General features: G+C 41.1%; 1 protein-coding gene across 2 annotated transcripts in view; it reads left to right on the forward strand.

The window, feature by feature from the left end:
* GPBP1 (GC-rich promoter binding protein 1) overlaps nt 1-14,433 on the forward strand; it is a 61,669-nt gene that overhangs the window by 37,639 nt on the left and 9,597 nt on the right. For both annotated transcript variants that reach the window (XM_065405998.1, XM_065405997.1), the window contains exons 5-10: nt 3,643-3,766; nt 5,553-5,782; nt 6,584-6,650; nt 9,817-10,001; nt 11,114-11,254; nt 12,034-12,198. In XM_065405998.1, coding sequence (XP_065262070.1) covers nt 3,643-3,766; nt 5,553-5,782; nt 6,584-6,650; nt 9,817-10,001; nt 11,114-11,254; nt 12,034-12,198 — 912 coding nt within the window. The remainder of the gene's footprint in view (nt 1-3,642; nt 3,767-5,552; nt 5,783-6,583; nt 6,651-9,816; nt 10,002-11,113; nt 11,255-12,033; nt 12,199-14,433) is intronic.

The following is a 14,433-nucleotide window of genomic DNA, read 5'->3' on the forward strand; positions in this document are numbered from 1 at the left end:
CAGCTGTGGCAGGTCCTGGGCTGGGTTGGGGCCGGGGAAGGGGTGCCTCTCCCTGCTGCGGCAGGTCTGGGGCTGGGGGAGAGACATCTGTTTCTGCCGCAGCCCTGAGCACCTGTGTGGCACTTAATAGGCTGCTGCACGGCCGCACAGCTTAGAGCAGTGGTTCTCAAACTTTTGTACCGGTGACCCTTTTTACATAGTCTCTGAGTGTGACCCCGCCTTATAAATTAAAAACACTTTTTATATATTTAACACCATTATAAATGCTGGAGGCAAAGCGGGGTTTGGGGTGGAGGCTGACAGCTCGCGACCCCCCATGTAAGAACCTTGTGACCCCCTGAGGGGTTCCGACCCCCAGTTTGAGAACCCCTGGCTTAGAGGGAATTTAGCCAATCAGATTGTCTCCTCTCAAATGAGGACGTGGAATCTTTAGTGGAACTGATCCTCTCCACCGTACAATACCAAACCAATGGCTCTACCCTCCTTTTTCCCCCCACTCTTTTTTCCTCCCAGGAGGAATGTAGGGAGGGTAATTCCACCTTTCCTATACTAGCTGGAATTTGTAGAAAAATTATGCCAGCGTTCTCTTGTATAACACCTTGCATGAAGAAATAAGTGTGGTGTTATAAAGAGACATGGCAACCTTGTTCAGGCACCCTTTAATGGGTTGAATTTTGTTTGAAGTTCTAAAAAGTAATTTAACTGCCTCCCCTGTGTTGGATGTTTTGTCTATTTCACTATAACACAGTAGACTGCCATAAACATTTATTTTAAAAACAGTGCTACTGCTTTCAGTGTCTCACTCTTACAGTCTAGCACTGAATAAAAATAACTTCGAAATTTCCTCACTGACACTTCTTTATGCCCCTGAGATGTCACTCTGCCACTTATTATAATTTTATCAGAAATTAATGTCTTGTAAAAACGAGTGAGCAAAATTAAAAACCCACAATTTTTCTGTGCAGTCTGCGTAGGCGCTAAACTTCTAAAACATGGCATTAACGATGCATGGCAAACCCATCATCATTGTTTAGTGGGTATTGTGCTGCTCCCATAATGTGTTTTAAAAATGTACACATGTTCCTTAACCTGACTTTCCAAGTATCTGTGGTATATGAAAACTTCTCTTTTTACTTACTTTTATTGCAAAAAGTGTATACCTGCCCACCACCTAACACTGTGGCTGCGTTCTGTTAGATGCATAAGAAGTTTTAGGTCCACAGATAATGGATTGAACCGCTGAAAATGTCAAGGGGAAAATAAATTTCTGGCTCCCTTTTTTATTTTTTTTTCTGTTTCTGAATAGTTCAACTTAATTTAAAAAAAAAAAGTCCTTTATTTTTAGGAGGCCATGTTAGTAAAATGCTGTCATGTTAAATCAGCCAATCAAAGAAGCAGCATAGCTAGGTAGAAGTAGTAGCAAAGATAAATGATGTAATGCATACTCCTACTCATTCTGTTGAGGAATGAGCTGTCACAGGTCAGGGCAATGCTACCTATATTCCCCCTCTGTGGTCAACCAAGGGAGTCCACTTTTAGGCTTCTGGCTGCAGCTGTTATCTCTCTTGGGCACAGACCCGCTTGGGTCTCCCTCTTGACCAGGGTTTTTCCAGGCTGCACAATTCCTTGACTGAGCTGTGATATCCTCAGCAAGCCAGACTGCCTGAACAGGCCAATGTCTGTGCTTTACTTTCTCTCCAAAGACTACGAACAGCGTAATTGCCAGCAGTCACAAGTTACCACGCAGCTCTTCCTGAGTAAGCACATTTATTCTTAAGGTGAAACCATTACAGAGAAAACGTATGAAAGAACCTACACACATGCTAGAAAGCTTACCAGAGGTCATCCCCAATGCCAACCTTGGTCTTGGGTAGGTGTTAGTCTTCCAAAACCCACCACTGGGTTTCCCCCATGCTTACAAGTCTATAGCTGTCTCCGACTCAGAACACCATGAATAGTTCAGTCTTTCCTTTATACAGTTTGGGAGTTTGATCTTGGCCTCATGTAGCAGGTGATCAGACAATGGGCCACTCAGGGCATAGCTTCTTGCATAGGCTAGGTTCTTGCATAATCAAACATGAAGAATTTGCATTCACCTCCCCCCTAGATATTCCCCAGGAAAACCACTTAACACTTTCTAATCCGAAAGTCCATTGTTCAGTACCAGTTTTGAACCTCCAGGTCTCACATCTGTTACATCTCCCCATTGAGAGGTTACATACAATCCCGGCCTACAATAATACATAAATCATTCATTTAATACAATGTGCCCCAAAGATACTTAAACTTAATTCAGTAAGATTTCCCAAGTATATTTGAGAAAACTGCCATATCTGTCACATGAATGTTAGTAAAAGCATTGGTTTGGCTTACTTGAATACTTTCAATTTAAAGCAGTTTTCCAGTGCTCTTTACTGGAATCAAAAAACTTAAAAATCTTTGCTCATTCTCCCTTCTAGTTTATCTGGGATCTGCCATAATACATGGTGAATTGAGAGAGAGGTTAAAGAAACTTCCTGTTGTCAACTTTCTCATAAGTTTTTATTTTGCTTCTCATAACCAAAAGTGCTTGTTTTATTGGATCCTAATAGACTGTTCTGTTTTGTTTCTCACAAAATTGGGTGACTGGGCAACAGAATGGCAGCTGAAATTCAATATTGATAAATGCAAAGTAATTCACATTGGAAAACATAATCCCAACTATATATATAAAATGATGGGGTTTAAATTAGCTGTTACCACTCAAGAAAGAGATCTTGGAGTCATTGTGGATAGTTTTTTGAAAACATACACTCAATGTGCAGCGGCAGTCAAAAATAACACAATGTTGGGAATCATTAGGAAAGGGATAGATAATAAGATAGAAAATATCCTATTGCGTCTATAAATCCATGGTATGCCCACATCTTGAATACTGCATGCAGATGTGGTCGCCTCATCTCAAAGACAGACATTGGAATTGGAAAAGGTATGGAAAAGGGCAACAAAAATGATTAGGGGTATGGAACCGCTTCCATATGAGGTGAGATTAATAAGACTGGGACTCTTCAGCTTGAAAAAGAGATGACTAACGGGGGATATGATCAAGATCTATAAAATCATGACTGGTGTGGAGAAAGTAAATAAGGAAGTGTTATTTACTCCTCATAACACAAGAACTAGGGATCACCAAATGAAATTAATAGGCAGCAGGTTTAAAACAAACAAAAGGAAGTATATTTTCACACAATAGAGTCAACCTGTGGAACTCCTTGCCAGAGGATGTTGTGAAGGCCTAGACTATAACAGGGCATCCGATGAAGTAGGTTTTAGCCCATGAAAGCTTATGCCCAAATAAATTTGTTCGTCTCTAAGGTGCCACAAGTACTCCAGGGTTCAAAAAGGAACTGGATAAGTTCAGTAGGCCCATTAATGGCTATTAGCCAGGATGGGCAGGGAAGGTGTCTCTAGCCTTTGTTTGCCAAAAGCTGGGAATGGGCAATGGGCTGAATCACTTGATGATTACCTGTTCTGTTCATTCCCTCTGAAGCACCTGGCATTGGCCACTGTTGGAAGACAGGATACTGGGCTAGGTGGACCTTTGGTCTGACCCAGTATGGCCGTTCTTGTGTTCATTAATGTACGCTTTGTGCTCATTTCCAGTCATCACTGAATTTTGAAAAGCATTCTGAAAATTTATCATGGACAGAGAATCGTTATGAAGCAAACCGCAGACGACACAACTCTTCAGATGGGTTTGATCCTAGTATTGGACGTCCTAATGGAGGTATAATTTTGTTTCTAAATAACATCTCAGTTGGTGCTGTGTGTTTATAAGCTTTTTTATAGAGCTTTAATGTCTTTTACTACTCCTGGGGGAGTTCCGCGCCACTGCGCATGTGCAGCATTTGTCCCCCGCAGATTTGACTTTGACAGGGAAGCGAAGGGAAGCCACAAGAGTGGTCATGCCACCTACCCAGCTGTATGTTTTGGGTGCCCAGGGCAGCTGTCAGAGAGATAAATCACTGTGGGGCAGGGGGTGGGACTGGGGAAGACCTGGCTGGTGGCTCCTACACTGCGCCAGGTTCAGCTGCTAGTCCTGGCTGGGCTGGGACTTCCTCTTCCCCAGCATGGCATCTGGGGCCATGTCAGACCCACCCCGAGGTTTCTCCCCCAGCTGTGGGAAACTCTGCAAACTACTCCCTGTGCTTCCTGCACCCATTGCTCCTCAGCTGCAGAGGGAGGGATCCCTATAGAGGGAGCTGCTCCACCATCCATCCAGACCCCCTCATATCCAGATCCTCCTGACGAGCCCCACTCCCTCTGCACTCAGAACCCCTTCCCGCCCCCCATGAGCAACCCGGATCCCCACCCCACTGAGCCCCAACCAGCTGACCCTGGATCCCCACCCAACTCCCCCAGCATCTGGACCCCCTGACTGAGACTCCCGTTCCCAGACTCCTCTGCCAAGCTCTATCTTCTCCTCCTGGCCCCCAGACAGACCTCCATGCAGAGCCCCAACCACTTTCACCTGGACCCTCCTGCAGAGTCCCATTATTGTTGCACCTAGAACCCCCAATAAGCCCGTGTGCATCCAGATCTCCCCTCCCCCCCCCATACCCGAATCCCCCACTGAGCCGCCCGTACCCAGATTGCCCCCCACAGAACCCTATCAACCCACACCCGGATCCTCCACACATTAAGCCCCTCCACACCTGTATCCTATCTTGCTGAGCCTCCCTGCCCATACCTGGTGCACTTCACATGGAGGGGCAGGGCCCTAGAGTGTTTCTGGGGCAGGCCCAGTCCTTGTGTTGTGTCAGGGTTGGGTGCAGCCTCACCACTGAATCTGTGTCCCAGAGGGGAGCTGCACAGTGATCTCCTATCTCTGTGCAGCCAGTGGCCTGTGCTCCCCAATGCCATGCTGGAGCCTCCACATTTATTTGACAAATAACATTTGCAGAATTTTAAAATATTGTGTGCAGAATTTTAATTTTTTTGTCGAAGAATTCCCTCAGGAGTATTTTACCTATAGACATTCTGTCCTTTCTTAATATGCAAACACTGAATGCTTTAGCGTTGGAAGACTGAATCTCTAGGACAACGGAGAATGGAAGCAATACAAGGGGTATGTGGTACAAGAGCAATTCTTTCAGGGCAGGTAGGATGGCCCAGGGTTGGTTAGAGCAGTGTGCCACTGGGTTCACTGTATTGCTCTTTTGAAAAGGAGCAGTATTAATACCCAGCTAGTGTATGCTGTAGACAGCAACATATACATGGGCAAACAGGAGAGGGGCCTGACAATATTTAACTGTCAGACCAAGCTCCTTTGGGGCCATCTATTTCCTGTCTTGCTCTGAAACTGAGCTCGTCTCCTTAGTACAGGGTAGAGATCCTACTCTACTGCCTGTATGAGTGAAAAGAAGCTCACTATTCTATCAGATCCAGAATGAGCATAGAATGTTATTTGGTTCATTCACGATTTTTAATGTTCTGTATCAATTTTGCAATGTAGAAATTCTTTCAAAACTGCTTGTAATTACATTTTTTTTTTTTAAATTTAAAAATCTAAGGACATTTTGGGAGAAAAGAGAAAAATGGTTGGCGTTCACAAGGCAGGAATGGGACAGAAAACTTACACCATCGTGGGGGAGGATACCATAGTGGAGGTTCCCGCTCTCGTACCAGCACTTTCCACTCTGGAAAAAGCCAAGGACTGCTGCATGAAAATAATGTACCTGACAATGAAACTGGGAAAAAGGAAGACAAGGAAGAACCCAAGCAATTTGAGGCTGAGGATTTTGTAAGTTACTTGTAATTATAATAAACAAGGTTTCATTGTTTCTGCAAGTGCCATTTTGTCCATTATGCAAGCTACTTCATGAGATTTCACCAGTTACAGCTCATCTTGTACAGAGATCACCCTTTCCATAGGTAAGAGGGCATTGGTGGTTTATCCATTAACTTGTTTCTAGTCTTACCTCCTTTTATTATTGTAGTTGTATTATTGTGTATAGTACTCATTTACTATGTTTATAGATGATAGCTTTTGGGATATAGGTGTGTTCCAAATCCTTCACTACAATATTTTACAGCAGTTTACCATGGCAAGTACTATATAATAAATTCTACACAACTTTCTTTTCAGAAACTGGGAGTAGAATAACTAAGTAGCCTTTCTGCCATGTAGAAACCCAGGTTGGAAGCCTCCTCTTGAGTTGTGAAACCTGGGAATTGCAGGATGTAAGAGGATTTGAGCCTTTCTGTTCTGGATGACCAACACCATTCTCCTCCTTTTCTGGACAGTCCACAAAATGACATTGATTGCAGTGTGAGAAGCCCATTATGAAGGACATGATATGGGAGAGGGGTTAGGCACCAGAGGAAAATACAGTAATTTACATTCAGCTAAAGTATTGGTCTGTTTCAGAAACAAAACTGGGTCTGTCCTCAGTCCTGTCTATTTAAGAACTGATTTCCTTTGACAAAGGATCTCACATTTGAAATGAATTTTAATGCGATTCTCCAATACTAAATTTAATTCATAATCAGTCTTGAACTGTGAACCAACTAAGCAATAATTTAAAAAATCCTTTCCTTTCAGCCCTCTCTGAATCCTGAATACGAGAGAGAACCAAACCAGAATAAATCTTTAGCAGCAGGTGTATGGGGTAAGTGTTTTTGATTGTTTGTAAAGAAAATATAGTAAAGGTTTGGAGATGATTGTTTAAATAAAACACGAAAAGAGGTGTGTGAGGGGGTGTTTTGTTTTGTTTTGTGTTTTGTTTTTTTTTAGGATATAACAATACTAGTTCGTTTTGCACAAACACGTAATTTGAAGTCAAAAGGACTCCGGGCCTTACAAAAATTTAGTTTACCTTTCCTTTATGAAAACAGTGCTTATTGCCTATAATTGTGTAACAAAACATTGGCTTGTAAGCACAGGCATGGTCAGCACATCTGCAAGGCATCTTTTGGTCAAGGGGTTGCTAGGATTTGGTCTCCAGGCAGGGCACGTGATGAAGAGGGGTCAGTTGACCAAGTGTTGTGTGACTGCCAACTGGAGATTTTATAAAAGAATGCTTTTGAATCAGTCTTGGAAGATGATGTTAGAGGTAAGACTTCGAGGGAAGTTCCTCTGTGAGGATCTGGCAGGAGGCCTACAAGATAGCCAAGACAGCTGCCCAGGGGGAAGAGTGCATCCTTTCCCCTTGTCTTGCTGAAAGTTGGAAAGGCCTCTGGTGCCTGGGAGCAAGTGCTTTGAGTAGCTGGGCTCTTATTCTGATTTTTTTCTGGTAATAAAGCCAACTCTGAGGAGAGGGACTGAATTGTAGTTTGGGCTTTATTTTACCTTTCCCAGCTGGTGTAGCTGCCTGCCAGCCTACAGTTTGTGCTACAGATACATGATTCACAGTAACAGGTTGACAAATACAGGAAATGCCTGTTTGGAGAATATATTCTTTTGAGTAATTCAAGTGTCTGCCTTTTTGAGGAATGTAACATTCTGTTAAACATACATAAAAGCTGCTATTTAGAAATGGATTTACTGTTGTCAAAGCTGAAACCTGAGAAATGAGTGCTGTTTTTCAAAAGATTTGCTAACTCTGCATTACTTCAGCTGTACAGTTTCACATCTTTAGAACGCAATACAGACACAGGCCAAGATTTTTAGGAACTTATTTTAAAGTTCGGCTAGTACATTTTTAGATGTCTACCCAGCAGCTTCCACTTTTGAAAATCAGGCCACTTATTTCTCTTTGCCAGAAAGGTCAGCAAGAGTTTAATTTTGTAGCCAAGCCAGAAGACTTATTGGCCCCCCCGAGCCGCATCTGACAATCAGAAGTTTGAGAGCTGGGGCACACCTGCTGGGGACCGGGGCTCAGCGCATCCGTCAGCCCATCAGGAGGGGCCTGTTGGGGCTTAGGGCTTTAGCCTGGCTCCTGCTGAACCCCCGAGACGACCACCCCCTCTCTCCCCCGCGCTGGGCAGAAGCTCCTACCCCACCACCTCGCTGCAAGGCAGAGGACCCGAGCCTCCCCCTCCAGTGTGGTAGGGGGAGGCTGGCGGGGGAGGAGGGAGGGCTCCATGAGACTCACTTTAATGGTAAAAGAGCCGCATGTGGCTTGTGAGCCACAGTTTGGCCACCCCTTCTTATATAGCTACTGCTAGATCCTTGCAAACTTAGTAGCATCAATGGAACAGGAAACAGTTCAGTTAGATTTGAAGAATGAGCTTTCCAGAGTGTTAGGCTACAGTCAGATTGATCTTCACAAGAAAGGCAAGAAATAGTTTAATTTGCCAAACACACGAGCGTAAACTACAGTGATAACTTGCTGTTGCAGTGCATTATTTGATTTTAGAGGGAAATGGAATCTTTCATACTTCATTACAGCCTTGCAATTGCAAACTTAAAGTATACTTGGAAATCTTAAATTGGAATAAGAATAGCCTTCAAATTAACAGAAAACTAACATGCAAGACAATTGGAAGATATTGTCGTTCACGTAGATGTATTATTACATATTAAAGTCTGGATCAAAATGGAATATAATTTTTGTTCCATTCTTTTATTTCACTTTGTGACAAGAGCTTATTCCATGCTCTGAATGACTTCACATAAAGTTAAATTCTACAAGAACAAAATATTCAACTACCGTATAACAAATAGTATACTTAATTTGCTAACACTTACCAACAATAAAAGGAACAGCATAATGATTTTACTTTTAAGTAGCCTTTGCTAGTGTATTACATATAAACTGGTTTTGCTGATGCTACTCTAACTTTTCATGTGGACACTTAATCTGCACTAAGAGCGCCTGTTTGCAATTTAGCATCATCAGGGAGCCAGTGTGGAATAGCTATTAGGCTTTAAATTCATACCCTTGCTTATTCTGTGCTAACAATAGACGAGCCCTAAATTAGCTTCTCTAATAGAAATGGAGTAGTAACGTTTAGAGTTGAAAATAGTCTATCCAATATCTTTTAATGAAAGAGTTCTAGTAGAATATCTCAGTGCGAAAGACTTAATTAGTGTAATCATTTCTTAGTTATGTAAATTTATTTGAGTTGCATTTTATAAAAAAATGCCATGTCTCTAAGCAAACATGATTAATTACCTTAAGTGCTGTCTTTCAAATAAAATGTGTCTCACCCCTAAAGCGGATAGTAAATGCAAATAGTGCATTTTATTGTACTTTCCACAACTGAGGCATGTTGAGGTGAAATAATAAACTTGAAACAGGAAATGAGTGAGAGACACTTATTGCTCTAAAGCTCAAGGGTGCCATATTTCTTCTGTTCATGTGGGAGAGTTGTTCCTCTAGTCTAGGCTATGAGCCATCGTTCAGGAGCAAGTGCAATGCTAATTAGCCCTGGTCAGTTGTTGAAAAAATAAGCAGGAAAAACATCTTCTCTCAGCAGCTATATAACTGTCATCTGAACATTCAGATGTAAAATTACCAAAATCAAACACTGTCTCTGGTTTTGAATTAGCAAAGTAATGTACCCGAGGGAAGAAAATGTTTGTAAACATTTAGCACTGTTTCTCAAGAGCATTAATAATTGTGTATGTAAATAACAATTCACAAGTTTTAATTCTCACAACAAATGTGAGGTAAGTAGGGTATTGTAGGTATGGCAGCTGAGAGTCAGAACAGTTACTTTACTTGCCCACACCACGTTAGTTATTGACAGATCTGAGATTGAACTCCTCAGTTTCTGATTCCCTGGCCTTTTTGCCCTGGACCACACTGCCACCCAGCATTTTGTATCCTGAAACATTAGGGAGAAGGCTCATTCTCTGATTTATTTTATGTTGCTTTTGTTTCTATATAGAATATCCTCTGAATCCAAAATCTAGATCTCCAAGAATGCTGGTCATTAAAAAGGGTAGTACAAAAGATTTACAAATATCTGGATTCCCTGTAGTAGGAGGTCTTCATTCACAGCCAGTCAAGAATGGAACTGGTACAAGTGTTTATAAAGGATTAGTCCCTAAACCTGCTACTCCACCTGCAAAGGTAAATTTGAACTCTGTTGGAAATATGCATAAGTCGTCTGTGAAACGTGCGCTAATTTTTGATACACTTGTCTCATATCTGGGAGTACTACTGCTTCATGTAGCATTACCATGTTTAAGTACGGTTATACTTAAAAAATAACTGAACATTTTTCTGAACTGTATTTAGATCCTTCCTATTTCTGCTACATCTTTTTGAGGTAGGATGATAAGAACTGAACAGTGTATTCCAGGTGAAAGTTGAAGGGACACAATTGATTTGTGTAATGTGAATATATTTTCAGTATTTTTCTATCCAATCCTTTAATACATACTAACATTTTCCTTTGCCCCCCATGCATGCAGTAGAGGCTTTAATGAAGTTTGTCCATAAGGACAACCTCTATTCCACACCCTCCCCCTCACCCCCCAGTGGTTCTGGTTAAATTTAGAATCCACCAGTGTGATGAGTAGGTCAGATTATTCTTTCTAATGTGCATTGCCTTGAATGAGTTAAGAGTGAAGATAAAGGGTCTTCACAGGTATTACTTGGGGCGTAACTTGGTCTGCAGTACTCTTGGTAACGTTTGACTGAAATAATGCAGCTTGACTCTCAGAGCTCAACCTGAATTTGCAGGGCTGGCAGTTGAATAAAATCATTAAAAAATTGAGCCTATTTGTTACTGAAGTAATTGAAAATAAACATAGAACACCAGTGCCATTTTTGTCTTTTTGTTGTTGTTTGTTTGTTTGTTTTTTTAAATGAAGCCATGCCTCCGTGTTAGATTCATTCTTACCTCACTTCAGGAATTTACATGCTTTGTATGTAATGGAATAAGTTATTTGAGGGTGAAAAATATTTTGAGTTATTGAAAATGATTTCTTTAATATTGCAGTGCTAGATATACTACAAAATATTGCACACAGCTTTTGAATTTAATTTTGTCTGTTTAGATAACTAACAGAACAAGGTATTGATATAAGAAGCGCCAAATAATTAATAAATCAAATGTAAACTGTTTTCAACAAGAAAATAGTTTTTGTACTGTCTTATAGAATGACGGTGTGTGGTGTTCATGTTGCTTTTTCTGAATAAGCAGATGTTAGTTAATGATGGTTTCATTTTTCGTTTAGCCTGCACAGTGGAAAAGCCAAACAAAAGAGAATAAACTTGGGACTCCATTCCCTCATGAGTCTTCATATGGTATTGGCAACTTTAATGCTTTCAAATCAACTGCCAAGGCTTTTAGTGTGTCACAGAATTCAGTGAAAGAGGTATAGTGTTTTTTTTGCATCAGATCCCTTTAAAATTTTTAGGTATTAATCTGAGTAACCTGCTATATACTGTAAGTGAAGACTATTCTATGCAGTGTTGTAGCCATTTTGGTCCCAGGGTATTAGAGGCAAGGTGGGTGAGGTAATCTTTTTTACTGGACCAACTTCTGGTGGTGAGAGAGACAAGCTTTTGAGTTTACACAGAACTCTTCGTCAGATTTGTCTGGACTGTCTTTAGACCTGAAGAAGAGCTCCGTTTAAGCTTGAAAGCGTGTCTCTCTCACAAGCAGAAGTTAGGCCAGTAAAAGATTTAATCTGAGATTTAATATTTAATATTTAAACTTTTATAGTGTTATGTACCTGAAGCATTGGCAATACCTGCCGACCTGTTTTGTGGGTTTGGAAGGGGAGAGGTGGATGGTTTAGAAGATAAGTCAAGTCTGAGAATGTTGAACATAAAAATTGCTGATGGTGTGATACAATTCCAGAAGTACCACCTTTGAGGCAATACTCGAATACCTTCCAAATCTGACTTATCAGTGGGTGCGCACAGAACACATCCACTACCCATGGGTAGTGGGGAATTTTAATAAACTCCCCTCTTTATTATGTAAGCATACTAAGTCAGTTCTGGAATCTGGATGCAGGTGAAACTATAGTAGGTCTAAATTTTTAATTCTTGCTCAGTAAAAGGAACTTTTGTCTTGTGTCGTATCCAGTAAATTTGTCTTTAACTTGCCAATTTTTCAGTGTTCTTATTTTTTTACCCCCTGCATTAGTGTAATCGGTCAAATTCTTCATCCCCTGTTGACAAACTTAATCAGCCTCGATTAACAAAATTGACAAGAATGCGCACTGATAAGAAGAGTGAATTCTTAAAGGCATTGAAACAGGATAGAGTTGAAGAGGAACATGAAGATGAGAATCATGTTGGGGAAGAGAAGGTAGTTCGGTTCACCAACTGTTGCAGATATAGTTGTAATACATCTCAAACCACACATACATTGTTTTATTTTGTTGTAACAAGACTTTCACTTCCCTGAACACTTACGACTGCAAAAAATAACTTGCCATGACAGAATTTCTAGAAATATAAAGTGTAAAACAATATTGAGGTCAGGATCCCAGGCCTATTTAATATTAGGAAAAGATGAATTATCTTTTAATGTCGCTACCTGCTCAGGTATTGAACCACTATCATAAGAACAGCCATACTGGGTCAGACCAAAGGTCCATCAATACCAGTATCCTGTCCTCTGACCGTGGCCAATGCCTGGTTCCCCAAAGAGAATGAAACAGACAGGTTATCATCAAGTGATCCATGCCCCGTCACCCAATCCCAGCTTCTGGCAAACAGAGGCTAGGGACACCATTCCTGCCCATCCTGGCTAATAGGTCCATCAATGGCTATCTTCCATGAATCTATCTAGCTCCTGCAATAGACATTCTATTGTCATTGTAGGAGGATTTGAGCCTTTCTGTTCTGGAGCATTGTGGTATATGTCCTCATTTTGGACATAAATTTTCTGCCACTGGTGAGAAATTGCAAGTATATTGATTTAGTAGTTCCCTCATTTCCTGGTCTAAACTGAACCTAATCTAAATTGTGAGAATTTACTAATAGTCTGGTGGTAAATGGTGGTAGCTTGGTGTTTAGTAAATGGTATGTACAGAAGAAAAAAGATTCCTAGCTTCAAGTCCTGTGCCAAGTGTAATCAGTGGATCTCAGTGGTTGACCAAGACAACATAGGGCTGTAGTTGAGAAAAGAAACACCTTTTATTGAAAATTTATGGTGTGGCAGATTCTGCAGCATTGTTCAGTTTTCTGCTCAGTTGTCAGGCTTACTAATGCAAACAATTGGCCCCTAAAAGATTCAGGTTCCAGGCCTCTACAGAGTTCTTTCTAAACTTTTTTCCTCTGTCACTCAGGTATCTGGATAGTCAGAAGAGATTCCAATTGATCCCCTATCCTTGGTAAAGCCACATGAGCATTATTTTTATCTTAGGTACTCATAAAGGAACCTATCACATTGTCCAGTTTGGGGCTCACAGATCTGATGACCTACCTATAGAATAATGCCTCAGAACTATATTAGTCTGTCAATCCCCTTCTCTCCTCTAATGGACAGAAACCATTAAGATGGTGGGCCGTTTCCACTTATCAACACACATCTCTTTTTTTCCTCATTATATTTTGGATCTTCTGATGGTCAGTTTCTAACAGAATGGAAGAGAATATATTTTATACAGAACATACCTGAGAGCAGTGCATATGTCGAAAGAGCCCCTTTGAAATTCCAAAAATGAAATGGTGCCTGCATTTTGCATGGATGCCACATCAGAAACCTTATAATGTCTGGAGCTGATCTGGAAATGCCCCTTCTGGAGATCTCTGCTACTGATACAGTTCATCATAGAATATTTGGTTAACATGCATGTAATCTTAGTTATGAGGCAAACTATTGTTATAACAATACTTTGAGGATTTATCAATTCTTCAAAATGGGAAAGGGGAAACAGATGTTTAAGTTCTTTCTTTAAATACTTGAAGATTAAATTCTCATACTAATGTCCACCACTCAGTAGTTACCTGGATACTTGGAGGCAGCTGTGCATAATAGGGTGATTGGTTTTCTAGAATGGCAAATACATGAAGTTACTCCAGTGGAGCTGTCTATGGAGAGAGCATGAGTTGCTGTTGTAAAATCAGATTTTTTCATGTAATGGAGTGAAAATTCGCACTGATTAAGGAGTCTGATAAATTGGTTGCAAAAGGGACTGGTGGTAGTGGGCTCAGAGAAGTGGCTTAGAAGTTACTGAGTAGCAGAGACAGGTGGGGAAGAATGTGACCTGCATACTCTCCTGATAAGCAGCAGGAAAGAGACTTCTTCTGGACTATGGTTCAGGCAAAAGGAAGCAATGCCATTTCTAAGGCTGGGGTTCTGCTTTGTGCCTGAGCTCTTGGGTACCAATATGTTGGTTAGGAAGTGGAGAATTCTTCAGGATAGAAGTGGGAGTGGGTTTGGCAACTGAGATTTGAGGTGGATGAGGCCAGACATGCCTATTGATTGCTGCAGATCTCCTCTGAGAGACTGATTTGGGGATTGTTGGTGAAGGAAAGAGAGAAAGGGAGACAAAAGAGGAAATAAAAAGCTGCCCTGTTGTGATGTTTGCTTTTT

Source organism: Emys orbicularis, chromosome 6 (assembly GCF_028017835.1).
Source record: "Emys orbicularis isolate rEmyOrb1 chromosome 6, rEmyOrb1.hap1, whole genome shotgun sequence".
NCBI classification, from domain to species: Eukaryota; Metazoa; Chordata; order Testudines; family Emydidae; genus Emys; species Emys orbicularis.